Below are 27,771 nucleotides of genomic sequence, written 5' to 3' on the forward strand. Positions count from 1 at the left end.
ATTAAATTTTAAATTTTAAATAAAAAATAAATGACATAGACCAATTAGGAATTGTCATGTGGCAATTTAATTGACACTAGCCAGGTACCTATAGAAGTTCCAGAATTATAACTTAAGTATATACCGCCAAAAATTAGACTTAGGTATTTATAAACAACTGGAATTTAAACTTAAGTATTTATGCCGCAAATTACTCTTTAAATCACTATCAATTTAGGAATAGTTAACCCAATAAATTGTACACATTTAGCTTTAAATTTAAAGGAAATAAACTCATACTTTTTTTAAAAAAAATTAAAATTTAGGTTATTTCAATAATTTTTATGTGAATTATTATGTGAATTTTAGTTGCGTAAAAAAAAAAACTACTTTTAAGTGTAAAAATAATAATAAAAAATCCTTAATGTAATATAATTATCTATTTTTCTTGAAATGAAATACAATTATCTTTTAAACAACCAACAAGTTACACAATTTTTCTTATTTTTTAACCTAAAGTTACATTTTCAATATAAATACCTAATATTTAGGTGTTTATGCATAAAACTAAAAACATTAAGTATTTATATATTATTTCTCAAAAAAAAAAAGTATTTATATATTAAATATTATTAATTTTTATAAGGAAATATTCTTAAATTAGGAAAAATAAATGTGTTGAATTGAGCTGTTTATATATAATTTGTTAATTAAATTTTTTTAATGAAAAAAAATACAAACTTCTGAATAATTATTTTTAATTTATTTTAACGTCAAACAATTTTTTTTTTTTTAAAAAAAAACACTGTAGAATTTTATTTTAAAAATTAAAATAATTTAAAAAACAAAAATAATATCTTTCATTACAAATTGTATATTTTTGTGGAGTGCAGATATTTGGGGTTCATAATTTAATGAAATTAGTGAGTCAAATACGACTCCATACCTATATATGAGGTTAGCGGTTGCCAACTACTTTGGAATGAATGCCCACTTTTAACACCGGCCCCTCAACCAATAAACACTACAAAATACAAATCAAAGTAAGTACTTTTATTTGTACTATTATTATTAACATAATCAAATCATATTTATTCGATAATTATATATATTTTTTTCATAAAATAAAAAAAGGAAAGTGATTTGCTTCCTTTGTGAGTGGTGATTCTCCTCTGTGTCTGGATTCTCTCCCTGTTAATCGTTATACCCAAGGAAAGAGGCAAAGCCCATGTTCTATATCCGTCTAGGTGGTCAAACATCAGGTGGTCTTGTCTCAAATGTCTCCCTTTAAAGGGTGAGAAATTACTGTTCTTATTTTGGGATCTGCAATTTCAATTCATGGGGTTGTGAGGAATGAAGATCATAACATCTCTTTTTCATTCTGGGTTGTTTTAATAATTTTCTTATAAGGGGTCAGCTGACTTCTACTTTGCCAGCTTGATTTGACTTCAATTTTCATTTACTTTTCTGGGTATTCTTTTTTTCATTGTTTTGATTAGTCTTTGAAGTTTCATCTGGTTTACTAATGGTAGCTAACTTATTGTGGATTTTTATTTAGTTGTGATTTTGATATATCAGTTTTAATGATGATCTGGTTTGGTTTGGCTATTAAATATTATAGTTTTATTACCCTTTTGAAGTAGCTAGCTTGGTGTAATGAAGTGATTTACGATTTTCTTTGTTATTGCTTGCTGTTTGGTTTTAGAATGTTATTGGTATTATAGAAAGTTAGGAGAAGTAGAAAGATTTATATTATTCTCTTTTGATGAACCTTTACTGCTTCAATGGTATCATATGCTGTCTCATATGGAAAGTGTAATCAGATTGTGATTCTTCAAAAATAAACCTTTAGCCAAGGGGTCATGAATCATGATGGGTCTTTGTTATAATTGTTTTTCTTTTATTTATCTATTTATTTTGCTGAGGATTACATTCTGATTTCTTTCATATTCGACTTCAGGAGATGATATCTGAGTCTATAGAGAATACTTTGCTTAAGTTTCCTTCATAAAAGTTTTGGAGAACGGTTTGTAGCTTCCTGGGAGATGCAAAAATGGATAAACGGCATAATATCACTAAATATAGGGAGAGGCTAGATAGAACACTATCATCTCCCAAGCTAACAGATGCTGAGTCTCTTAAGAGCCTTGTAAAGAATCAAATCCTACAATCTTCAGGGAAAGAAACCGAAGGTTGGTTTTTTTTGGTTCATAACATTATAACCATTTGCTGTGTTTTATTGATCTAATCAGTAATGTGAAAGTGAAACATACTTGTTGAATTTGTCAAACACCATAACCAGCCTTTCTGAGTTCTACAGGATGTAGTGATGCGGTAATAGAAAAGAGGACCGGTGAAGTGTCGAATTTTCTTGACATGTTAAGGAGTGTCTCTGAGGTTGGCACTGAGGGATCAAAAACTCATGACACAGCATCTCATCCAGAATGGAAAGTATGATATCTACTCTGCCTATGGTTTCTTGCTGTTAATTCATTCCTCTTGTAGTTCAGATAATTTAACTCCTTTTTGATCATTTATTCTATTCAATAATTTGGAGAAGTGAGAGAACTATAATGCCTGAATTGTTCAGTTCATAAGCTGTTCAGTTTAATAGTTTGCCTCATTTTTACTTTCGTGAATTGCTGAGTTTATGCTTTGGCAATTAATGAATGAATTTGTTCATATTTTTACAGTTAAAGCAGGACAATGAAGAGTTTCGTGTTATGTATCGCGAAGGGCCACAAGGCTCTCCCTTTCATTCATTACTTGTAGAAGGCTATGTAAATGGACCTTTAGATGTTTGTAAGATCAGCTGAAACTATTAAAATACTTGAGCCTTGTTTTACAATAATGAGTCTTCAAATCAGTTAGATTACTAAAGCAAATTAGATATTTTGATCAAATCAGAACTTTTTTCTCATTGCAGGCTTATGTATTTCATGGGAGTCAGCACTTTACAGGAAATGGTGAGTCATAGCCTTCATGTCTCTGTGATTTTTTTTTATTCTTGACTAAAATCTAATAGGCACATACAATGATAATTTGGTGACTACACTTAATAAGGAAATTTCTCTTCACTATTTTATTCCTTTTCGAAGTAAAAATAGTAAAAATCCATCATCTGTGCTCTAACGTCTATATTGCCCAGATTTAATGTTTCACACCAAACATTTACTGTGGAACAATGGGAGACAACTGTGATTAGATGTAGATATTAACTTTGTTTCCTTTTTTCCTAATTTCTCAGGTGGCCTCAATCGACAATCCCAACTTTCAAAATCCTCTCTTGCAATTGTTTGCAGAAGGTTCGGATCGGTGAACAGATATCTTTAGTAAGGTTTGTCTAGAACGCAACTGTAGAAAATCGACTTGTATTTTGGTTTCTTCTTTGAATATTGAATGTTCTTTATCTTTTTTGGAAGAAAGGGTGAAGGTTTCGTGGCCACTATCAACTAGAGAAGCTATTGTACACTATTTTTTATTTGAGTACCTTGAAGATGATCTTCTAGTTGTGATCCTAAACACGGTACTAAACTAATGGGTCATTAAATTTATTTTTCTATTTCCTTTTACTTTTTTGTTGATTGCAAAACAAATTATTAAGAGAAGGTTGTTTCGCAAAGTGACATTAAGAAAGAGTTAATGTTCACAAATTAATTTGGTATCCATACTAAAAGAATTGCTTTTGATCACAGGTCTCTGATTCGGGAAGCATTGATGCTAGCACTCATGGTTTCTCCGATGAGGCAATTCCCAAAGCGAAGGATGTGGTTAGGATTGATGTAGTGGGAGGCTTCGCTATACAGAAGGTTACATCCGAAAGAAGTTACTTTCGGTAAGTTGTGGTTGTTTGGTTGGCGCCCTTCGAATGCCTCATGTAAAATGAATTATCAAAGTGGTAAGACATAAATGTTTCTGAACTTTGTTGAACTCTGCAGGACAATAGCTAGTATGGATATAAAGCTGGATTTCGTCCCACCATCTCTTATTAATTTTATCTCAAGGCAGCTCATTGGCAATGGTTTCAGACTTTATCAAAAGGTTTATCTTTTGTTCCACAAGATATGCTAAGAATTAGATTTATAATATGCACAGATGCACTCAGACTAAATTATGTGAAAAACTGCAGGCAGTGGCTTCGATGTTTACAGGTGATGACGAATTCAACAAAGCCTTGAAGGATCCACTGTACACTAGAATACGTGAAACTCTTTGCTCCACTAATAAATTAAATGGATCTTTGAAAGAAGAAACTGTAGATGTAGTAGTAGTCGAAGAAGAAGAACTCAAGAGCGAAGCAGCAGATCTCTCTGAAGTAAAAGCCACGAGTAATTTGGATTACTCGAAGGTAATAGATCAAAACAGTAATTGCAATAGCCACATAGTTGAATTGCCTGAGCAAGTTGCTGGTAGTACAGCCTCTTGTGAGATTGTGGAGATCAAGAGCGAAGACAGCAAGAATTTTGACAATAAAATATTAGTTGAGCAAATGACAGAAACATCCCATGTTAACCGCAAGCGAAATATTATTATTAGCTCAGATGTGGAACAAGCTCTTGGAACATTGGAGAAAGTTATTTCTATGGTTAAAGAATACGGATTTAATACCAAAACCCCTTCTTGGTTCACCAGCGAAAGGTCTCCCGAAGAAAACAATCCAGATGAGGACTCAAAATCTGAAGGAGAAGATACAGGAGTGTGTTCAAATGTTGCAGTTACTGCTGAGTCTGGAAAAGAAACCACCGAAAGGACATCGTCCCAAGAGTCCGTTGGAAATGGCCCTGCCATTCAAAACTCCAGGTCAGAATTTTTGTTGTTGAAGTTCAGTATGTATGTCATATGTAACACAAACCATAGATTTAGTACCTAAAATCCTTTTTCCATGTGTTTTCTTTGGCTTTTAGGCGAGGAGGATCGAACTCATTTTCAAAGGAGGTTGGCCATAACAGAATAGCACCGGCTTCCCCAGAGCATAAAATCTCAATTCCTTGTGATGATACTTACACCACCAATCAGGTTGTTCTTAGTTCTGCCAAAACCGAGCCACCAGTGATACCGATTATGAACCATAATATGGCTACAGAAAATAATAAGCATCCTAGCAGCGATACGAACGGCGTCTATAAAAGCAGTCCGAACAAAGTAAAGAAGCGTAAGAAGCAAAGAAGTTCTAGGCTTTGTTGCATTGGCTAGAGTCCTTAGGAGATGAGGCAGAGTTGAACAATAGAAATCTGATTTTGAAGTATGGTGGTGTAGATGAAGCCTGACATGGCTAATACATGACACAAAAGAGTGAATTTGTAACATCTTAATTTATTTATGAAAATAAACTTTATAATATAGAAAGTATTGTTGGCATACAGATAAGTTTAATGTTCTTAGATTTGCATGAATTCTTGTTAAAATATGCTGTAAAGAGATTATTTTTTTATCTTTTACAATAAGAGATAGCTGGGGAGATTCGAATTTGGGACTTGTTAAATCCTTCTCTATTCACCAACTTGAATTCTTCTCAAAAGGGTTTGTAAGCAAGTATAAATTTGTGGTTTGAATAATAATAATAATAATAATAATAATAATAATAATAATATTGAGAGGCCATTTTCTGTGATGATAAAATTCTATTTTTCCAAATCAATTTTTAATAGCTGGCAAAAGTGGTGAATCTTATCTTGGAATTTAGAATTTGCTAGTCCATTTTATTTAGGTGCACGTTTTATTTGATTTATTATTGTGTGGCATTTTGATAGTGAAAGGGAGTTCTATACAAAGTATTAGCTATAAATAAAGTTTGGTAATGGCATATTATTCCTCCAAAAAGTAAAGATTTTTGTTTGGATGATACTTTCATGATATTCCCCTATCGAATGGAAGGATCTCTTACTTTCAATTTGTACTAGATACGATGCTTATGTCTTTTTCATGCCTTTTGGGTAAAGAAAAGAATGCTAGGGGTTTGTGCTTGTCATGTATAAGGTTCATTTTCTCAACATTATTAAAGAAGAGTTTGAGTAATGGTTGCATGGATGTTATTTAGAGATGCTAGACTATGAGGGGCTTTATAACACATGATGGGTGGTTGTTGGATTCTCTATTTCTGTTATATTAAGTAACTAGAAAACAAAACCGTGTTTCGATAATTAAGTTATTTATAATTTTTGTCTCCTAAACTATGACGTATGTATTAGGATTCATGTCTTAAAAAATTTATGAGGGCATTTCTAATTATTAATAAAAAGTTGAACATTTTAATATATGCTTGGATATTAAATTATTAATATTTATTATTGAATAATTTACATATAAATACCGAAAAATTCCTTATTCATATATGAGACAGTGGCTTGTAGCTGTACAAAGAACTAAGATTGCTTAGCTATGAATGAAATAGTCAACAACATATTAGAGTTATAGAATCTTTAATCAATAGTTGCTAGTACGGTTCACTGATGCACGTTCTTTGGTGCAAGTAATCTCAGTTCAGATTACGGATGTAGTATGACATCAAAGTGAAAGTGTTGTATATAATAAAGATTATATATGATAAGAACCGATATGAATAAAGTTGTATTTATCTAACATGTTGTTTAATATAAAGACTTAATTCATATCAGAACGATGAGCAATGGTAGATCAACCTAAATCATGAGTAATCATAAATTTTTGTTCATATCGTTTATATATAATTTACATTGAGTAGGAAAAAATTTACCATTTTACCATTTAATGTATTTTATTCTTAAAACACTTAATTAACTACTTGTAAATGCTATTTTAATAAACTAATATAATTACTGAAATGAACGCACTATATCATTTATCGCGTTAAGCTAAGCTCTAAAGAAACTATCGTTTCACTTCTAATAATTATAGAAGCTATAGATTTTAAATCTATAATTAACGCTCCCACTCAATTGAACTACTGAGTTTACAAGATGTAAATACTGGGCAAATCTTATTGGTAAGATGTAACGAACAAGTCAAAGAATCTATATAGTACAATTAAGCTAGAACTTAAAAATCTCAAGATTGAGATCAATCGACCTATGATCAACTAAGTGACATTGACTTAGAAAAGACATAAAAGTAAGTTTATGATATCTTTTCTGCTGTCAATATCAGTCCATTCTGATGTATAACCGATACATCTGATATTAGTTTACTTTGCTAACGCCCTGAAAAGGACATTCCACTTATACAAGTGTAAGTAAACCACATCGCTGATTATCACGTCAGTGTAAATCTAATCCACTGATAAATCGTGAGACTAAATAGTTTGAAGCATATGATCATGATTTTTTTTTCCATTGTGTAGACAACACTATAATCATGAATAACTATATGTTCGGGATTTAATAGAATTTATATATTAAACATATAATCATGAAATTAATGATGTGAACCATTCAACATAAAATAATTTCTGATTTTTTATTAGTTAGTAAATCCCAACAGTTAAAAATGCAATCTAAACACTTTAGATTTGTGGATTCAAGAATTTTTATAAGTTAAAGAGAATATGCTTTAGTACATGTCAAAGTTCGGGAACACGATTTGATACATTCAGGATCGGCCCTAGGCTAAGGTGGGCTAGGCCCTTGCCTAGAGCCAACTCATTTTAGGGCCCCGAATAAAAAAAATATGTTTTAAAAAATATACATTTTTTTAATAATTTTAAAAATATCATTTATCTTTATGGGTGATTCTACAATGCACCCCCTTAAAAGGGATGTACTGATGCACCCTTGACTTGTTTCGGCATCTAGAAAATTTTTTTAGTCTAATTTTTTTTTTCATATTCATGTACGTTATAGCTATTTAAGATATCCTATAAAATTTTGAAAAATTCGGAATAATTTACAATATAGAAAACAATGTTCAAATAGTCTATTTTACACGCGTATAAAATAAAATAGTCACGCGTGCAACACACTGTTTGAACATAATTTTCGGCGTGTTAAACTTTTCTAAATTTCTTAAAATTTTGCAGGATGTCTTAAATAACTATAACGTACATGACCATGAGAAAAAATTTGACTAAAAAATTATTTCGGATGCTAAAACAGATATGGGTGCATTAATATATCCATTTTAAGGGGGTGCATTGTAGAATTTTTCTATCTTTATAATACAGGCCTAATTTTTTTTTTTTTACCTATGACTCATTTCAACTTAAGGATGACCCTGGATACATTGATAATTGAGGAAATTAGACTCTATACTCTTTTTATATTGTCTACTTTTAATTTTGCCATATTTTTTTAAATACTTTACTAATTTTGCCCATGTCACTTCAATATACTCTTCATGTGATTCTTTTATTGTATTTTGAGTACAATACATATAAAACGAAATATATTTTAATTAAATATGAATTAGTTGTAAATTTAGTTAATTGAAGTATTTTTTTAATTAACCCCTTGATAATTGCCACGTTAATAAAATTAAATTTAATAATTTAGAAGAAATTTTAATCAGTTAAAAAATTTGGAAGGTAAGATTTATATGTAATTTTTTTTTTTTTTTTTTTGAAGGAAGTATATGTAAATCTTAATTAGCCATTTTAAAATTTTGAAGATAAAAAAAAGAATCGGTTATACGAGCAAAGGCAAAGTGACGGTTTGTCTAGTGTACACGGTAAGTTCACGGAAAACAAAACCGTACATTTCCGGTGATGACGAGACCACAGCTGCGGAACCTTCTCTCCTCCACCGCCATTCTCCGGCGAACCCTTTCTCCCAACCCTAATCACCAATTCGACTTCGCAGCCAAATCTCCATATCGACCTTCATTCTTATCATCCTCACCTCCCACTTTCTCGGAGAATCACAGGCTCTTCCCTACTCCTGGACTCGATTTTCTTGGGCGTAGAATTTCTGGGATTAATTTTATTTCTTCCCAATCGACCTCGGATGTCCTCGCTAAATGTTGGAACTGTAATGAGAAGGCTGAAGCGGCGCCGTTTCTTGTGTGTCAGTCTTGTCGGTGCATTCAACCCATGGATCACTCGGTCGATTACTTTCAAATATTTGGATTGTAAGTCAATCAAATTCTTTTTTTTTTAGTTGAATGTTTTGAAGTTGGGTTTCAGATTTGGTTTCGTGGTAAGCAAGCATTAAGTTATTTTTTTATCTTTTTGGAAATTTTCTTAGCCTTTTTCTAGTTTGTAGGTTGAAAAAAATAAGATTGAACACGCAAGGATTATATAAAATTTCTAGCTCAAACTTTTGTAATAGGCTGAGTTATGAAATTAGATTAAAGCTGATAAACTTATTTACTGTCATTAGGAAGTATATAGTTTTAAGTTGCTGTAATCATTTTGGAGCTTCTTTTGTTTTTGGTAATTAGGGAGAAAAAGTATGATATTGAAGTTCACAATTTGGAGAGGAAGTACAAAGACTGGCAAAAGCAATTGCACCCTGATTTAGTGCATTCAAAATCAGAGGTTTGTCCTCTATAATGTTACACTTTGAGACTGTTAATATGACAAATATTGCTCCTTGTTGATCTTTCTGGTATTTTGTTAGAAAGAAAGAGAATATGCTGCTGAACAGTCTGCTCGGGTGATTGATGCATACCGCACTCTAAGCAAGCCTTTGTCAAGGGCAATCTATGTTGTAAGTGTTCTGTCTTTCCAATTTTTATCCATTTTATTAGACTATATGAGAGTTTATATGAAATATGTCCTTTCATGTCCTATTTTTCTTGTGTAAAAGCTTCTATTGAAAACTCAAACTGAGGGGTTGGAGGAGATCCCATGATTTACTTTTAGAAGGACCTTTATAGTGTTTTTGTTTGCCTCACGGGCTCTGTTTTTTTTTCTTTTTTCTGTGTTTGTGTGTGTGAACCAAATCATGTACAAGTTCATGAAAACTAAAGTTGGCTACTTTTGTGACAGCTAAAACTTGAAGGTCTAAATGTTGATGAAGAAGAAACTATTTCAGAACCTGATTTGCTTGCTGAGGTAAGTTGGTATGGCATGTTTGCCCAATGCAATGGAATTTAATTCATATTTAGAATTTTATATTAAGAAGTATATATACTAAAGAGAGTGATTCTGTTGTTCCATAAAGTGTAAGACTACAAAGGAATCGAGGTTGCTTAAAATTTTCTTATTTACTTACTAGTCCAGTACAGGGATTTTCGATGTTTTGTATTACTAAGAATATGATGAAAAATTAGAAGTAATCTTTTTAATCTGAACTTTCTGGATTCAAAATGCAGATAATGGAAATCAGGGAATCTGTCGAAGAGGCTGCTGACTCTCAGGCTTTAAATAAAATTCGATCTGAGGTACAGTGAGCCTTCATTTTAACATTCTTGCCACTCTGAAAGTAGCAGGAAGGAGTAGAGTAATTTTGTTCTAGGATATAATTCATTTCTCATATGCTAGATTCTGGGGCACTTCTCTAAACTGTTCCTCATTCCTTTTCTGAAATTTGAATATCACTATATTCAATTACTATGCATTGAAAAATTGAAAAGTAGTTGCTCATTTATGTCAAGTGAATGGCACATATATGTGTACAAATATGTATGTATGTATATATATATATGTGCTGATGTAAGCCACTGAGCCTTTTTCTATGAACCTGTTTGGTCACGTTTAGAACTAGAAATCCCAGCATATTATTTCTAAAACCGTTTCATTGGTCTACATTTGTGAAATCACTATACCTTGTCATTTCTTTACCGAGTTTATGTTTGTCCAGATGCAAAAGGAACTAAAACACTTGTCCAGTTTGTTTACAAATGCATATCATGGTCGGAACTTTGGAGAAGCTGTGAACACTATAAGGAGAATGAGATATTATGAGCGTGTTATTGAAGAAATTGTGAGAAAGCTTTAAATTAAGGTATTCAAATATTGTTTATTGTTGACTAATCTTTGCTACACATTGCTGCGCTACTGTGGATAATATGCTTTTCTGACTAATCTCTATTGCGCGAATAAGAATAGAAATAGTGATTTTGCCGCTTTCGTGTCCTACTCTATCGATACTTGAAAGTAGCATGTATGTCTCACCTTCTTGTTACTATGGAGTCAAATCTTCAGTTCACATATATCTAACCAACCAAATCATTTTCAGACTCTTTACTGGCCTCGTGCTCAACACGTAAGCTTTGCTGTTTCTCATGCTGCTACCAGTTTATCACTTGGTAAGTTTATTTTTTGTTCCACTTTCAGTGATCAAAACTTGTCTCATCAGTTCTAGTTTACTTTTTATGATTGCTAAACTGGCCATTACTATTTTGGGGAGAGTAAAAATAGAAAGATGTGGAAGGTGTAACTGATTTGTTCATATTTGATTTAATAATGGTGCCAGCAGCAACTTCTGAATATTCTTTTCATTCCAGTTATGATAAATATAAGCTGTATTTCACTTTAATCTAATATGGTCTTTTTTTTTTTTAGGTAGAGTTCAAATTATTATCCATTTGAGGCTCCAAAAGAAAGAAAGAAAGAAGACGAAATTTAGCCTAGCTGATTTCTTGTTCAGTCTTACACTATGTAATTTATGTTCCTCCTACAAAGACAGAGACGCAGGTTGAAAAATTATCAATACCATCACATAACATATATCAAGGCTTGTAAGAATAAAATTTGATTGTTAAATAGATTAAAAAAACAATTATTTTATTAAGTTTGAAGAGTTCAAAGCCACATTTCCTCGAAAAAAAAAAGAAAAGGTTTTAAAGCTTCGTGTGTTGCAATTTACCTTGGCTTATTTCTCTGGCTACACATATTATAAATGATGGTTTAACGTCGAGTATTGCTATTGGTTACTAGTGATTTTCTTCAATAAGAAAAACAAAAATAAAATTGTTGCTTGAAACATTTAACAAGAACAAAAATAAAATTATGTCATTAATTTGCGACTTCTTATTAAAGCTTGTTTTTGTTGCACAACAGTCTGCGCCAAACTCTGCTTGCCTTCCCTGTTCAGGCCATAAAAAATTGTTCTAAAATTAACAGTACTTGGAACAATGCCACTACTCAACATTTCATCTAAAAGCCTTAGAGCTTCTTCAGATTTCCCCACCTTACAAAGACAATCGATGAACATTGAATATGTTTTGAAGTCAGGGGAAGGCCCTTTAAGTTTCAGAAGATAGAACACATTCCAAGCCTCACAAACATTCCCCGAGGCGATATATCCCCGAATGAAAGCTGAATAAGTAACAATAGTTGGTTCACAACCCTCTTCTCTCATCTTTCCAAGAGTTTCCAAAGCTTTTTCTATATGTTTTTCTTTTAAGAAATGAACTATCAAGGATGTGTAAACATGAACAGTCGGGTTTACACCAGCCTGCTTCATCGAACCCATCTTTTCGAGTGCTTCTTCAACTCGCCCCTTCCTCAATAGTCCATGAAAGATACTTCCATAAGTAAACTGATCTAGTGTTGCTCTATCTGTTCCCATCTCATCCACCATAGCCAAAGCTTCTTCTATCTTTCCAGCTCGGCAAAGAGCCCTGATGTACAAGGAGTAACTGAGGGCAACTGTGAAACCAGCCTTATGAAGAGAATCCACACATTTCCTAGCTTCCAAAAGTTTGTCAACTTCACATAAACAAGCAAGGTAACTTTCAACTAATTCCTTGTCTGGGATGTGTCCATCGCGAATCATTGCATTAAATAATTGTATGGCTTCAATTACCTTCCTACCTTTCCTTCCACAAAGAGATATGATCAAGTATTTGTAGGTATTGGCGGTTGGGTTACAATTGTTAGCTTTCATCTCAGCAAAAGTGTTCAGAGCAATCTCGGTTAAGCCTATTCGACCATATAGCATGATCGTGATTGTCCATGTATCTGATGTTACTGCATAACCTTTTCTTCTCATCTCATAGAAAAGACTCTTCATGTGCCTAAAATCTTTCCCACGTCCTGCAAGTTTAATGGCCATGTTGTAAGTTTCTGCAGTGTGGTTGTAGTCAGCTTGCTTTCCTACCCATGAGAAGAACTGAAATGCAGCATAACCATTCGTGTTACAATTCCTCAACACCTCCACAACAAGTTCCGGCGTCAATTTTACAGTGGACTTCTCCAAAGTTTCTTGAATTAAGGACCAATCTAATGACAGTGACAAAATTCTACAAATTTCCTCCAAATCTCTCTCATTATAAACTTTTGAAAGTGGCTCCAATCGATACAAATCTGCGATCTTTGGCTCTGTCTTGTGAATCAAATCCATATTGGCTCCCCATTCCACAGATGTATCATCAGTAGATTTCTTGCTCTCAGCATCAACTTTACAGGTTCCCTGTATCTGTTTTACTTTCTCAATATTATTTCTCTCTCCCTTTCTCTCCATATGAGATATTACACATTGGAATATTTCATCCCCAATGACTATCTCAGAAGCTTGCATTTTGTTCAAAACCTTAAGAACTTCATCTGTGCTAGAAATTCTACACAACTCCTTGATAAATATTGAGTATGATTTCCAAGTGGGACTGATGCCTTTGTCTTCCATACTCTCAAAAGCTTTCCATGCTTCAGATATACGATTCTCACGAACATGACCTGCAACCATTGCTGTTATTGCCACACTATCAGGCTGCAGTCCTACATTGAGCATCTCATCGTACAACCTGCAACCCTTCTCGTACTGATTCAATCTGAAGAGGTGTTGCATTAACTCAGTGTAAGTGGAAGTTGTTGGACAATACCCAGATTCTTTCATGCTTTGGAACACATCAAGGGCTTTAGAAATATCATTCACTCTTAAGTATCCATTGATAATAACTCCATAAACCTTTTCATCAACAAGCTGTTTCATTTTCATAATTTCAAAAATTTCCAAAGCGTCTCCAATCCTATTGGCCCTACACAATCCTTTAACTAAAGTCTCAAAGTATTCACGGCCAAATGTGACCTCTTTATCTTTGAGGTCTCTTATATATTCCAAAGCATCTCTTATCCTCCCTGATAAGCAGAAACTCTTAAGAACACAACCATAAACAATTTGATCTGGAATCTGGGAAATTTTCATCATGTCCTCTGCAACTAAATGAACACCAGCAGTATCTCCTGATCTTGCCAAGCAACTCAAGAGCATCTTATACAAGCTCAGGTCAAGTTCTATCTCCTTCTTAACAATTTCCTTGTAAAATTCTATTGCAATATCTGCTTTCCCAGCCACACAAAGTGATCTTATCATCATCTTGTAAACCACCTCATCTGGTTCATGTCCTGTTTTTATCATTTTATTATAAACCAACAAGGCTTTGCCAATCCTCTTGGCCTTCCCGTAATGTGAGATGAGAATAGTCCAAGTCTTGAGATCCATATGACAAGAAACCTCCCCCATTTCCTCCACCAGTGTTTCCATCAATCCAAACTCTTTAGCTTCCCCAGCTATATACAACATGGTATTATAAGTTTCAAGAGTATGATCAAAACCATCTTTAAGCTTCATCCAGTTAAAGAATCTCAGAGCTAAATGTGGCACTTTAAAGCACCTTTTCAACACTTTCCCAACAATCTCCGGATTTAACTCAAAACCCAACTTTTCTAACCGATCTTCCATTGAAACCAAACCATTTTCAGCACGAATAATCTGTGTAACCTCATGAACAACCGGACTAACATCAATCACACCCAACTGGGTATCTCCCAAAATCAACGTATCATCCTTTTCCTGCAATAAACTCTCCTCACCATTTCCACAAACAGTTGGAGCGCAAGGCAAGCTCTTTTCACTAACCACATCATCTCTCCCATAGTTTTCAGCGGATATCAAAAACCCATATGAGTTCCGATCCGCAATGAAGTTATCGGCGCCTAAAATCTCAGTAATCTCATTGAATAGCGACGCAATGGTACTGCTTTCCGTTTGTTTCTTCACGTTGGTCTCCAGGGGTTTCTTAGACTTATATGATCTAGCAATGCTTGAAAGTGGGTCAACCCGAAACAAGCTTGAGAAGCCAAAACGATGGAGCTTGTAAGTAGTGGAGTGGAGTCTGGGTAAGACACTCATGGCGAGCTGAGTTTTGTTTCATGGAGAATTCAAAAGATGATGCTTTACGTTCTGGCCGTTTTAAAAACCCCAAAAACGTTATGTGTTGAATAAGTATATATTTGAAGCACAATAAGACATGCAAAGCGCTCGTGGCCTAATGGATAAGGCGTTTGACTTCTAATCAAACGATTGTGGGTTCGAGTCCCACCGAGCGTGCTACATTTTATTTTTATTTTAAATATGTCTACTTTAAATGGCGGAAATTAGATGTAGAGTAATGTTGTTTTTTTATTTTTTTAAACAAAAGTCTCAACTACCAAACACACCAAGAGTAACAAGTATTCTAAAAAAAATTAGCATTAGGACAATTTATAAAAATAAATTAATATGTTAATTATAAAAATATAATTAATAAATATCTAAAAATTCTATATTCATATAGGGTATGTATCATTTTGTAAGTGGCAGTGGTAAAATAGGTTTCGACACGGCATATAAATACGAATACGACACGAATTTTATGGGTTAGGGTCAAAAAATTAGACACGGATTGAAAACGGGTCAACATGACTTGACACAAAATAAAAATAGATCAAACACGATACGACCTGCTTAACACGAATTTAACACGTTTGACACGATTTTTTTAAATATAATAAAATACAAAATTATTAATAATAATATAATTATATAAAAATATATATTTAGTGATTTAATGTTAAGTTAGAAAATTTTAAATTTATTTTTTTTAGCATAAAATTGAAAATATTTAAACAAATTTATTTTTATTATATATATAACAAATTATATAATATATAAATGAATATAAGTTTTCTAATGGAATCTAAATTTATAATTTTTCTTTATAACTCCAGCTTCAATAATAGTAAAATGGGTCACAGTGGGTCGACACGATTTTTTACGGGTCGGGTTAGGGTTGAGAAAATTAGACACGAGTCAAAAAATGGGTCGACACGTCTGACACAAAATATAAAAGCGGGTCACATGAAATATGACACGAACACGAACACGACACGATGACACATTTTGCCACCTCTACTTGTAAGAAAGTACAAGAAAATTAAGATCATACAATATGAATAAAATAAGTTGGTAATGTATTAAAGTATGAAATCTTTAATATAGTATTACCAAGTATGGTTTATTATATTCTAATGCGTGTAACTTTAATTCAGATCACATATGCAGATAGATACTTAATAAATGTGTCATTCAAATTGAGCTGCTAGCTAAATGGCAGAAATTAGAGCATTGACAATATAAGGTATAGTGTTTTGTGAGTGGTTAGCTAGTAAGGGTGTTTATCCGATCTAAACTGTTCGTTTTTGGTCGAACAACATCCAATCTGCACTAACTGCGCATTTAATATTTTGGATCCAATCTGATCTGCATAATAGTTTAAATCCAATCCAATCTGCAATAGTGCAGATTAGATCGATTATTTTAGATCGGTTGTTTTTTTTTAATGATAAATTATTTAATATTTCATAGAAAAAAAAATTAAAAAAAGGCTATTGTTTCTTAATCTCCAATAATAATCTATTTTCATCTCCATTTATATATAAATCAAGCCAATATACATATATGTCAATATACTAGTAAAAATTTACGTGCGATGCACGTATACTAATTTTATGTTAGGTATTTTTTATTTTATTTAAAAAATATAATTAACAATTAAAGAAAAAAATATTATTACTTAATAGGTGAGATTATTATTATGTATATCTAAATAATATAATTTATAATTTTGACAATTAAAAGTAAATACTGGATGTAATATATTATAGTGTTTAAGAAAACTTTATAATTTAAGTGTAATATGTTCTTAAGATAATCTAAAAATAAACTAAAAATTCATGTTAAAATACTAAAGAAAACACAACTTAAATGTGTGTGAAATAAAAATAAAAATTAAAAATCAATCTCTAAATTATTAACAATTGAAGATAACATCTATCTAAAAGTTGTAGATAAAAAATCTTTTTTTCACAAATTATAATGTGAAATGTTTTAGTTAAAATACTTTATATATATATATATATATGGAACACTTCTAAATGGGTAATACTCATAGATGGGCACTAAAAAAATTAATAAGATAACAATCTAATAACCTTTTATGGCAAGTTTCTAATAATTATTTTTTTTAAAAAAAATTATATTTATTTTTTATAAAATTGGAAATAATAATTATAACTAATATTTTGAAAAAATTATAAATTATTTTTAAAAATTAATTGAAATTACTACTTTATAATTTTATGAAATTGTGAGTTTATTAATAATTTATTATTGTAAAAACTAAGAATCATTTACATGTATATTAATGTGTTTTTTTTAATAGGAGAATAAGAGCTTGATTGTGGAATTCAATTGTCTTAATATTATTCATGCTCTTAAAAATAAAACGCTACAATACTTCTTAGTTCTTACTTAGGGTATCATTGTTAGAGAAATATTATTATCATCTCATGATTTTTTTGACATTACCATGCATCATTCTCCTAGAATAACTAATGAGGTGTTGTTCATTATTTATATTATTAGGATTGGAAGATCATGATAATCTTGTCTAGGGGTCAAGTATAATTTTTTGTGCTGAAATTCTTGTGTTGGCAATTGCCATTATTCAATAATGTTTATGACACTTTTTTTCTTCGTTCATTTTTTTTATTAAAATTTTCTTCATTGGTTTTGTTCTTATAGATTTTGGTAAGCTAAAGTATTTTTTTAAAAATAAAAACAGATAAATGATTGTTAATTATTATGAAATTAAAAATTTTAGGTTTAGAAAAAATCTTATACACTTTTATATGTATTACAGCTTAAAGCTTAAAATTATTTTTTTTTGTTCTCAGTAATGCAATTTAGAATTCTAGTTTAAAGAAATTTTAATAAAAAGATAAATAATATCAGTTCAAATATTAATAGCTATATAATCAAAACTTACCTATATTAATTTAGAGAGTCCATGGTTTGATCATATATTTTTTTAAAAAAAGAAAAAAGATTAAAAAGACGTAGCTAGCTATCGACAATTTAAAGAAAAAACTATGCTCATTGTCATATTGAACAATTAATTTTTCCATAAATGATAATATATTTGTCCGATTTAATTTAATTATTTGATATATAGCTTCCAAAAGAATAAATTAATTAAATAAATGATATTAATTTATATCAAGTAATTAATATATTAATTAAGTACGTGAATATTATGTGTGTTTATTAAATATATATAGTCTATTTATGTTATTTTTGCATATATATATATATATAAAAATTAAATCAGAAACAAATTACGAACCCAAAACCGATTTTTTGTGTGGTTAGTACCTATTGGGCAATATTAATGGCTATATTAATGCCTCGGCACGTACCTATTTATGATAGAGGGTTGTGACTCTCGAATAATTAGCATCAAATATCAATTCAAATATTAATGAGATTTGTTTTATTTTTATTTTATTATATATAAATAATATTTTATTATTTTATTAAATATAAATAAAAAGTCACCCATGAATTTCTCATAAACCAAGAAATTCAGTTATATAGGCACACTTTATATAGAATAGATATATGTACTCATCTTTAAATTTACACTAAAATATATATGTATTCATTATTAAAATAAATAAGTTAGTATATATATATATTTAAATTTATGTGTATGTCTTTATGTGAATAACAATAATTTTTCTGGTATTTTTTTTATTATAAAACAAATAAAATACACCAACTCAATATATTACTAAAAAAAATTAAGAAATTAGAAGTTTGTGTCTTTTTTTTTAATATGATTAGAAAATTAATATATATTATATATTATAATTTTTTAAAAATATATATAATTAAGTGCAGATTGGATTGGATCGGTTATTTTTTAAGGTCAAATAACATCCAATCTGCACAAGTGCAGATTTTATTTTAGATTTTTCAATCCAATCCAATCCGCGCAAGTGTGGATATCTGCATTTTGCAAATTGGATTTGATTGGATCGTGCATATTGGATTGGATTAGATACTTGACTTAAATAATATACATTAGGTGGCGTTTGGTTGGAAGGAATGAAAACATAGGAATGAGAATAATAATAGGAGTAGGAATGGAATGAAATAAAATTTAAAATGGATAAAAAAATTGATAAAAAATTATTAAATTTGTTTTCATCATACATTGTAATGGTTTTTTCTTCCATTTCAAAATTGAATAGTAAAAAGGTGATTCCGTTAGAATGATATTACAACACTTTAATATACAACCAAACAAAGGAATAAAGAATGTTTATTTTCCTTTTCATTCTATTTCATAACCTCCAACCAAACGTGGAACACCTTCTAATATTCTTTTAATTTGTTACACTTATATTTTTGTAAGTGATTAGTGTGTAAATATTGTACACGTATAAAGTTGCAATTCCAATATACAAATTCTTTAATTTTGTATTTACTTTTGTAAGTGATTAGGTAGTGTTTGGTTTACATGAATGAGTGTAGGAATGGAATTGTTATTCTTAAAGAAAGATCATTCAAGTGTTTGGTTTGTTTATTGTCATTGGAAAACTCATTCCATAGGAATTATAATTCATTTAAACTAAAGAATTACTTTTCCTAAATAAAATAACTTGAAAAGCCATTCCATACCAACTTAAAATTATTTTTCCTTATCTACCCTTCTCATAAATAAATGATAAAGGTTATAATTATATGGATAACATTTTTTTATTTTAAAATATATATCTACAACATTTAATATTACAATGATATGTTTATTATATTTTTTTGTACATAATTATAGGAAAGCAATATTATTATTATAATTATATGGATAAACGATGTGTGATGATTAAATTATATGAATAACATTATGTTGATACTTAAATATTTAATATAAAATAAACTATTAAATTAAATATTTATTTATATTTTATTATTTGATAATTAGATCTAAAAAATACAATTTGAGAGTGATACATAAATATATATCATTTTTTTTATTTGTACCATAATGGTAATTTTATAAAACAAAAATTATTTTAAAAGAGTAAAGGACATTTTGGTCAAAATAATAAAAATTCTATTTCATTCTATACTATACCAATCATCACAGTTTTTATTCATTATTGATTCCATAATCTTTACCAAACAAAAGAATAGAAATTCCATTCCATTCTATTCCTATTCCTATTACCATTCCCATTCTCATTCCTATTCCATTTTTAATGTGTAAATATTGTACACGTATATTAAAGAAATTTCATTAAATTTCTCTTTTTCTTTTTATCTTTTTTTTTTCATATATTAATTTTATATTATTCATAATAATTTTATGAAAATATGATATACTTTTTTTTAAGGAAAAACCAAATGTCGGTCTAATTTTAAATTTAATTATTTATAATATGAAAAAAGAGAGAAATAAATAAATAGGAGAGTTGGAGTGGTGATTGTAATTTGCGAGCGTAAGTAAATAAAATAATCAACCCTCTTCTCTTCTCCTTCTCAACTTCAACTTAGCGGTTTCTTTCTCTCTTGCAAAATTCGAGAATGGGTTGGATTTGGAGAGATGATGACTTGCAATCACCGCCACCCGGGGACTTTCCCAGATTTCAAAACCCTAATCCTAGTGCCCACGCCGATCGCTGCACCACCAGGAGGGTCGTCACCTCCAACTGCAGGACGGACGAGGTCCAGCCTGGAAAGTTCGTCAGGAAGTGCGAGAAAACCGAACAACTCCTTAGGGATTGCGTTGGAAGGTATTCTATTCCTATCACCTTCATTCTCTTTTCTCTGTTTCCTCTTCGAATTCATCCATGGAATTTGCTTTTTTTTTTTTTTTTACGGTTTTATTTATAAAAATCTATTCTTTACGTACCTGCATATGAATATATTACAAAAATTAAGGTTGAGCTTCTGACTGAGAGAAGGATTATTTGATACCACAAATTCTAGGAATAGCTAGGAGTTTAATAGCATACACTAGGAATTGATAGTTAAACTTCAGGGGGGGAATTCTATAGCAGATTACATTAAGGATTAATTGGATGTTTGAGTGATTGATTGGGACATGAATGCTACGAATTTACGAATTTTATCTTATGCAAGGTTCTTCCTGTTATTACATTAATTTAGTGGCAAATTTTTATTTGGGATTGTCTAATTTATGAGTAATGAAATTGAACGAAGAAGTTTTCATAATGTTGTGTATGTTTCCGAATTCCGAGTCTTATACGTGTGCATTGAATAATGGAGATAAAAACCTTTGGAAAGATAAATAAATGAAGCCAGAGAACTTAAAACCTATTCATATCCTCTGTTGGAAAGAATAAAAGTATATGGTCACCAGAAAGTGAATTCTTTCTGAACTGGAGCCTGTTAGGTCTTAGGGTATTAAATAAAGAGGGTAAATAGGTCATTGTAATAGGGTATTGAGGTAGTATATATAAGAGAGTATTAGAAAGGGTTGGGGTAGGGAATTATTTTGTTAAGTGAGCAATAGTTCTGGGAGAGTGCTGGGTCTCTCGAATACCCAGCAACCTTGTTCTCTTTATCATCTTTATCAATGTATCATCTATTATTTTCCATATTTGCTACTGTTTATATCATAATGTTACGAAATTCCTATCAGAGCCTCATCTCCAAGAATCTATATGTTCACAAATTGTGGTACTCAAACTGTTTTGATCATTCAGAAAATTACTTAGCTTAAGCAATTTCACAAATTGTGGTACTCAGTCAAATTCAGAAAATTACTTAGCTTAAGCAATTTTGGTTCAACTTGCAAATTCTGGTGCTTTGAGCATCCAATGATTTTGCTTTTCTTATAGTGAATAGTATTGGAAAGTATTTGGTTCGCAGACGAGGATGGGAGGTTTTAGTTAAGAGAGTTTATGATGTCTGAGCTCTTGTATAACTTCAAGTTGGGTGTGTTCTGAGAGAATTGGATGCATATCCCTTCAGCCTAAGTAAACAAAAGGATGGCAATCAAGAGGCCTTTTTGGATGTTTTTGATTGTGACTAATTCTGTATATATTTTACAAAGTTTTTGGTAACAAGTAACAACTATTCTGGAATTATTTAAGCTGGCATGGTTTGTAAAATGAATTTTACTGTAGTGCTTTGTGGATATAACTTCCGTTAGAAATTTATATAATAATTTTAATCTTGGACGTTTGAAGCATCTTGGTTCAATTAATTGTTATGTTAACTTGAATCTTAATAGTTCATTTTTTTTACCATTGTTTGTATGATATTCAACAATCAACACCCTATAAACATTGGATAAATCTTTGTATAGGTTTACGAGATTATGTGTTTTTGTGGATTTATAAATGATGAATCTGCTTTCACACTTGCTTTGCTTTCTCTTAGGCCTCCTGAAATTGTGCAATCAAACAAGGAGTACACTGAAGACGATGTCACAGACCAAGTGCTCAGAGGGTCTTCTCCCTTAGGGTCATCAGGGCAGGGATCATTGGACTTCCCTGGTCTACACAATGACATTAATTCACTCGGACAACACTTCGACTTTCCAGGGCTACGAAATGATATTGACACATTTGAACGGAACTTGTTTGGTAGTATTGGCCGTTTCTTTGAAGCTGCTGAGGATTTGAGGGATGGCTTCTGTAATGCATTTAGGGATCCACGCATCTTTGATGGGGATTCCTCATCTTCACCTGCATCTAAGCATCGAGGGGTACCTATCGAGAGCAATCCCCAGAAGGGAGAAAAGCGAAGAAACTTCAAATCGGGAGATATAGATCTTTCTGGATTAACAAGAGATGTTTGAAACTTTGAATTGAAGATAAACCAAGGGATTTAACTCTTCTGAAATAGGAAAAGTACATAAACTTATCAAAGATAGTTTCTCTCTAGATATTGTTCCTCCTAAAACTAATAAACTCCACCATAGCTCTTTTATATAAAAACTAATAATTTTATTATGTTGGTTCAATTCAAATATAGTAATTATTATAATTTTATTGTTGAAACTATTTTTTTTTAGAAGAACCGCGTTTGTTGAAACTTTTTCTTTATTAATTATCTAAAATCCTAAAAATCGTGTAAAGTACAATCTGAACTTATTTATTTTCATATAATTACGGATATATGTATTATGTAACACACTGTTAAGACTTTCTAATCTGAAAGTGATTTAAACTAAGGTTTTTGGGGCTTTGAAAAAAACACACACAAAAAAAAAAAAAAAGTGTTTTGGGTCAATGAACATGTTTATATCTAGTGGAATGAATATCTAGTTTTTGTTTGATAGAATTATAGAAGTGAATAATAATAAGGTAGTGTGCAGTGTGCACGTTGGAAAAATCTTAATTACCAACCAAAGAATATGACCCACCACTACTTATTTAGACCTAACTCAAAATCAAAACCCTTAGCCAACAACTTTACCCGCCAATGGAGTTGACCATTAACGGTCAGAGATTATTATTATTATTATTTTAAAGGAATAAGGAGATTAGTCTTCGAATAAAAAGGGCAAAAGTAGATAATAAAATAAAGTTATTGTTTCATAGGTTTTTTTTTTTTTTAATGAGATTGTGTAATTTATTATTTTTTTTAAAAGAAAAGACTAAGTTGTTATTGAATGATGGATAGAATTTAAAACAAATAAGTTCTATGGGATCTTGTTTCTTAAATTAGCTTCTAATCTTCTTTTTAGGGGTACTCTACTCTTGTTAAATATATTTTATTTTATTTATTTATTTAAAAAAATGATATTTTTTATTTGTATGAAAGAGATACTTTTTAAAAGTAAATTACTGTAGTGGTCATAGGTATAGAATTATTTTTAATATGTTATTGTTACACCACCTTATTATTGTTATGGTAGTACGACTTTATTCATTTATGAGAGAAGATTTTAGTCTTATTTCTTTTTGAGATATTTGGGGAATCTCAATTGGCTTAAACCATATTTGTGTAATTAGTAGATTGTTTTCGCTATGGTTGGTCATTTGGTCATTTCTTTTTTATTCTAGATTGAATAATAGGGTTATTATTACTCAAGTTTTATTGGAAGATCTTTGGCTAATAGTCATTGACATTGTGATTTGTTAGATATTCATTTAGATTGGAAATCTAGCATTCTTCGCACTTTTTTGATGCTACAATGCTGACGATTGATTGTTATTTTAGTTGAAGGTGTTATTAGGGTTTCCACTCCTATTTTTGTAAACGACATGGATTGTCTATATCGTTAATTCTGCTCTTTGAGTGACATATTATCATGTAATGGATTATTGTCTAATTTGCCCATAAACGAAAATTTTTAGTTTTCTCTCTCAAAAAATTAATAGCATGATTTATATCTGTTAATTTTATTTTTAGCATTTTTAATTAGATAAAAATCTTATATTATTTATTTATTAATTTTGGGTGAGTTGTTATTTGGTTTTCATATTTTTATATTGATCAATTTATATATGCAAGGAAATATTTCTAGCTTTTTATTTATGAAAAATAAGGTATAAATGGTAAGTTTGATCACTCATCTTTTTTCTATGTATCCAGCTATGAATATCTAGCTTCTTAATATGTTTGATCAAATTTCTTATGAAGAAAACTGAGAAAAAGAAAGTCCCACTGCTCACGGTTCTGTAGGTACAGAAATAGAAATTCCTAGGCTGATTGAAGATCTATTTTAAGAAATTATCTAGTGAGTTATTAAGTTTACATAGTTTATTTTTCATGTTTGTATCTTAGTTAGTTATTCTTTCTAACTAACTTATCCCTTTTCCTCCAACTATATTCTGTTATGAATACAGCTAGTATTTTTCTTACTCAACTATATAAACTGTAACTTTGTATTCTATTGATAATTAATAAAAACATTTTATTTTTCTCTGTTTTTCTCTTTCGCAAAATGGTATCAGAGCATGGAAAGAGGAGCTTTCCCTGACCGATCCTTGTCTTCCTCTGCGATCGTCTTCTCCGGTGACGAGTATCCTTCTTCTCCTCGATACTCTGTTTCATCGTGCTTTCTTTTCTGATCTTTTCTTTCCATGGCTGATGAAGATCAGACTTCTACTCAATCTGATAATTGACCTGCTAGAGTTCTTGAAACTCCTTCGACTCCAATTCAGTATGGAGAGCAACAATCTCAGATCAACAGTGTTAAAAATCCCATGGAAGATCCTAGCAATCCTTACTTCCTTCATCACGGAGACAATCCAGGTAATGTTCTTGTGTCTTAACTTTTAACTGGTCAAGATAACTATGTTTCTTGGAGTAGAGCTATGCAACTTTCTATTTCTGTCAAGAACAAAATTGGTTTTCTTGATTGCTCTATTCCAAAACCTCCTATCACTGATCACGTATTGTATAATGCCTGGATTCGTAACAAAAATATTGTAATCTCTTGGATTCTAAATTCTGTATCAAAGGAGATATCTGTTGGGTTTTATGCCCTAAATAAAACTCATTTCAATATAATCAGATTTACTTATTAATAAAGATCAGAAATAACATTTTATGTTGCATGGTTCACATGATTATATGTACATAATGTATGAATTCTATTTAAGTCCAGAACATATCAATTTGTTAATGATTATAGTGTTGTCAACACAATGGAATATAATCTTAATTATATGTTTGAAAGTTTATTCCTTGATTTGTCAGAACACTGGATTTAAACTGACATGGTATAATCAGCGATAGGTATTCTTACACCTTGGATAAGTGTTATGTCATTTCCAGGACATTGGCAAAGTTTACCAGCATCGGATGTATGGAGTATACATCGAAAGGGACCGATATTGAACTTTGATTAGATATATTAAAATTTACCGTAATATCTATTCAATTCAATATCACTTGTTGATCCTAGATCAAAGGATCTTAATCCTGATATGATTAGGTTCAATCTCAAGAGTGTTATTCGTGTTCTTTGATTTGTTAGTTAAGCATACTTTTGGGTCAGGGTGATACGTACATTTTGGGAACACGGTAGTGCAATTGAGTGGGAGCGCTAACATAAATATGGAATCTATAGCTTCTATCTGGCGAATAGAAAGTAAAGGATGATTTCCTTCGAGCTTAACCAAACGAAAATAAATGGTGGAGGTCTCATTTCACTTAGCTGAAATATCATTTATACAGGGTTAAGTGTTTTAAGGATAAAATACATTGTAGGGTGTTACGGTAATTTAATCCCTTTACAGTGTAAATCATCTATATAGAGGATCATTGATCACATTAGGGTTATAACAATGGATAACTAATGACGTGTCTATATCGTGGAACATATAGAGCGTTCTATATACTTAGAGTGCAATTCTAAGTTCTATGCGTGGATTCAACGAAGAATTAATAAGTCAGTGAATTGAAGATATAAATTCTTGATCTACTTATTGGAAGCTCGGATATATAGACCCATGGTCCCCATACTAGTTGAGACCATACTGCTTGTAAGACTCAGCTAATTGATTTTGATTAATCAATTATAATTCTAAAGTTAGACTATGTCTAGTTTATGAATTTTCACTAAGCAAGGGCGAAATTGTAAAGAAAAGAGATTCTAGGTTTATTCATTAATTAAGAGACTTTATATGTCTAATTAATAAATATATTAAATAACAATATTATTTAATAATTAATTTTTAGTTATTAAATAATTAGAATTGGCATTTAAATGGTTGAATTGGAAAATTGGCGTTTTTGAGAAAATGAGATGCAGAAATGATAAAACAACAAAATTGTAAAAGTGAGGCCCATTATCCAAGGCCCATGGCCGGCCACACTTAATGGATTTTATCATTTATTTTTTCATCATTTTAATGGCAAATAATTCTAACCTAAACCTAGGTGGTTGCCTATAAATAGATAGTGATGGCTCTCATTCACACTTAACTTTGTACACTTCTGATTCAGAAAAAACTGAGCCTCTCTCTCTCCCTATCTTTGGTCGACCCTTCTCTTTCTCCTTCCCTCTTCAATTTCGAAATTCTTAGTGTGAGAATAGTGCCCACACACAGCAAGTGATACTTCAATCATAGTGAGGAAGATCGTGAAGAAAGACTTTCAGCAAGAAGGAGTTTCAGCACTAAAGAATCAGAGAAAGAGATCCAGGTTCAGATATTGATAATGCTCTGCTACAGAAAGGAATCAAGGGCTAGATATCTGAACGGAAGGAGTCATATTATTCCGCTGCACCCAATGTAAGGTTTCCTAAACTTTATATGTGTTTATTTTATCGTTTTAGAAAGTTCATATTTAGGGTGTTAATCAACATACTTGTGAGTAGATCTAACATCCTGGTAAAATAATTTCCAACAATATCTTCTAGTATACTTTATGATGAATCCGCAGCCACTATTTGGGCTGATCTTAAGGTTTGATTCCATCAAAGGAATGGTCCTCATATATACAACCTTAAGAAAGGCTTGATGAATCTTAGGCAAGATGCTCAATCTGTGGGAATGTATTTTACTAAGTGGAAATCCATTTGGGAAGAATTGTCTAATTACAAACCCACTTGTACTTGCAATGGGTGTACCTGTGGTGGAATGAATAAGCTCCAGGAATTCCACCATATGGAATACATAATTTCTTTCCTTATGGGTTTAACTGATTCCTATTCCCAAGTTAGGAGTAGCATATTGTTGATGGAAACTCTTCCTGAAATCAACCGAGTCTTCCACCTGGTTTCTCAAGAAGAAAACCAGAAAGGAAATCTTGGTAATGCTAATGATCCCAACTCCAACATGCCCTTTGCATTTCAAAAGGACAAGAATGTGCAGAACAAAAATGACAACCAAGGAAACAAATCCTA

General features: G+C 31.1%; 4 protein-coding genes and 1 non-coding gene across 7 annotated transcripts; 4 read left to right on the plus strand and 1 right to left on the minus strand.

The window, feature by feature from the left end:
* Nucleotides 1-890: 890 nt before the first annotated feature.
* On the plus strand, nt 891-5,447 carry LOC115699257 (uncharacterized). Of its 2 annotated transcripts, XM_030626571.2 has the most exons (12): nt 891-1,022; nt 1,114-1,273; nt 1,940-2,171; nt 2,300-2,430; nt 2,673-2,781; nt 2,906-2,945; nt 3,227-3,316; nt 3,406-3,505; nt 3,675-3,814; nt 3,918-4,020; nt 4,109-4,779; nt 4,884-5,447. In XM_030626571.2, the coding sequence occupies exons 3-12, from the start codon at nt 2,033-2,035 to the stop codon at nt 5,170-5,172; spliced, it is 1,812 nt and encodes a 603-aa protein (XP_030482431.2). In that variant the 5' UTR covers nt 891-1,022; nt 1,114-1,273; nt 1,940-2,032; the 3' UTR covers nt 5,173-5,447. The 2 variants fall into 2 exon arrangements, with proteins under 2 accessions (XP_030482431.2, XP_030482433.2); XM_030626573.2 differs by lacking the exon at nt 1,114-1,273 and having other exon boundaries at nt 904-1,022.
* A 3,095-nt stretch (nt 5,448-8,542) lies between these two features.
* On the plus strand, nt 8,543-11,621 carry LOC115700722 (iron-sulfur cluster co-chaperone protein HscB homolog). 2 transcript variants are annotated; one of them, XM_030628352.2, is made up of 8 exons: nt 8,543-9,015; nt 9,328-9,424; nt 9,507-9,596; nt 9,878-9,943; nt 10,204-10,272; nt 10,692-10,835; nt 11,070-11,139; nt 11,396-11,621. In XM_030628352.2, the coding sequence occupies exons 1-6, from the start codon at nt 8,654-8,656 to the stop codon at nt 10,827-10,829; spliced, it is 822 nt and encodes a 273-aa protein (XP_030484212.2). In that variant the 5' UTR covers nt 8,543-8,653; the 3' UTR covers nt 10,830-10,835; nt 11,070-11,139; nt 11,396-11,621. The 2 variants fall into 2 exon arrangements, with proteins under 2 accessions (XP_030484212.2, XP_030484213.2); XM_030628353.2 differs by having other exon boundaries at nt 11,400-11,621.
* A 136-nt stretch (nt 11,622-11,757) lies between these two features.
* LOC115700721 (putative pentatricopeptide repeat-containing protein At5g06400, mitochondrial) lies at nt 11,758-15,080 on the minus strand. The gene has a single exon (XM_030628351.2). The coding sequence runs from the start codon at nt 14,964-14,966 to the stop codon at nt 11,841-11,843; it is 3,126 nt and encodes a 1,041-aa protein (XP_030484211.2). The 5' UTR covers nt 14,967-15,080; the 3' UTR covers nt 11,758-11,840.
* Nucleotides 15,081-15,091: 11 nt separating this feature from the next.
* Nucleotides 15,092-15,164, plus strand: TRNAR-UCU (transfer RNA arginine (anticodon UCU)). The gene has a single exon. It is a non-coding gene; the product is annotated as a tRNA-Arg (tRNA).
* Nucleotides 15,165-20,408: 5,244 nt separating this feature from the next.
* LOC115701271 (fra a 1-associated protein) lies at nt 20,409-23,003 on the plus strand. Its single transcript, XM_061102522.1, has 2 exons — nt 20,409-20,731; nt 22,347-23,003. The coding sequence occupies exons 1-2, from the start codon at nt 20,523-20,525 to the stop codon at nt 22,765-22,767; spliced, it is 630 nt and encodes a 209-aa protein (XP_060958505.1). The 5' UTR covers nt 20,409-20,522; the 3' UTR covers nt 22,768-23,003.
* The last annotated feature ends 4,768 nt before the right edge of the window (nt 23,004-27,771 follow it).

Source organism: Cannabis sativa, chromosome 8 (assembly GCF_029168945.1).
Source record: "Cannabis sativa cultivar Pink pepper isolate KNU-18-1 chromosome 8, ASM2916894v1, whole genome shotgun sequence".
NCBI lineage: Eukaryota > Viridiplantae > Streptophyta > Magnoliopsida > Rosales > Cannabaceae > Cannabis > Cannabis sativa.

Excerpts from the sequence above, each read along its gene's own strand:
- LOC115701271 (XM_061102522.1), top strand. The coding sequence starts at position 20,523 with ATGGGTTGGATTTGGAGAGATGATGACTTGCAATCACCGCCACCCGGG. Across the intron at positions 20,732-22,346 it reads CTTAGGGATTGCGTTGGAAG|GCCTCCTGAAATTGTGCAAT; the intron begins GTATTCTATTCC and ends GCTTTCTCTTAG.
- LOC115699257 (XM_030626571.2), top strand. The coding sequence starts at position 2,033 with ATGGATAAACGGCATAATATCACTAAATATAGGGAGAGGCTAGATAGA. Across the intron at positions 2,946-3,226 it reads TCAGCACTTTACAGGAAATG|GTGGCCTCAATCGACAATCC; the intron begins GTGAGTCATAGC and ends CTAATTTCTCAG. Across the intron at positions 4,780-4,883 it reads CCTGCCATTCAAAACTCCAG|GCGAGGAGGATCGAACTCAT; the intron begins GTCAGAATTTTT and ends TTTGGCTTTTAG.
- LOC115700721 (XM_030628351.2), bottom strand. The coding sequence starts at position 14,966 with ATGAGTGTCTTACCCAGACTCCACTCCACTACTTACAAGCTCCATCGT.
- LOC115700722 (XM_030628352.2), top strand. The coding sequence starts at position 8,654 with ATGACGAGACCACAGCTGCGGAACCTTCTCTCCTCCACCGCCATTCTC. Across the intron at positions 9,016-9,327 it reads TACTTTCAAATATTTGGATT|GGAGAAAAAGTATGATATTG; the intron begins GTAAGTCAATCA and ends TTTGGTAATTAG. Across the intron at positions 9,597-9,877 it reads TGTCAAGGGCAATCTATGTT|CTAAAACTTGAAGGTCTAAA; the intron begins GTAAGTGTTCTG and ends CTTTTGTGACAG.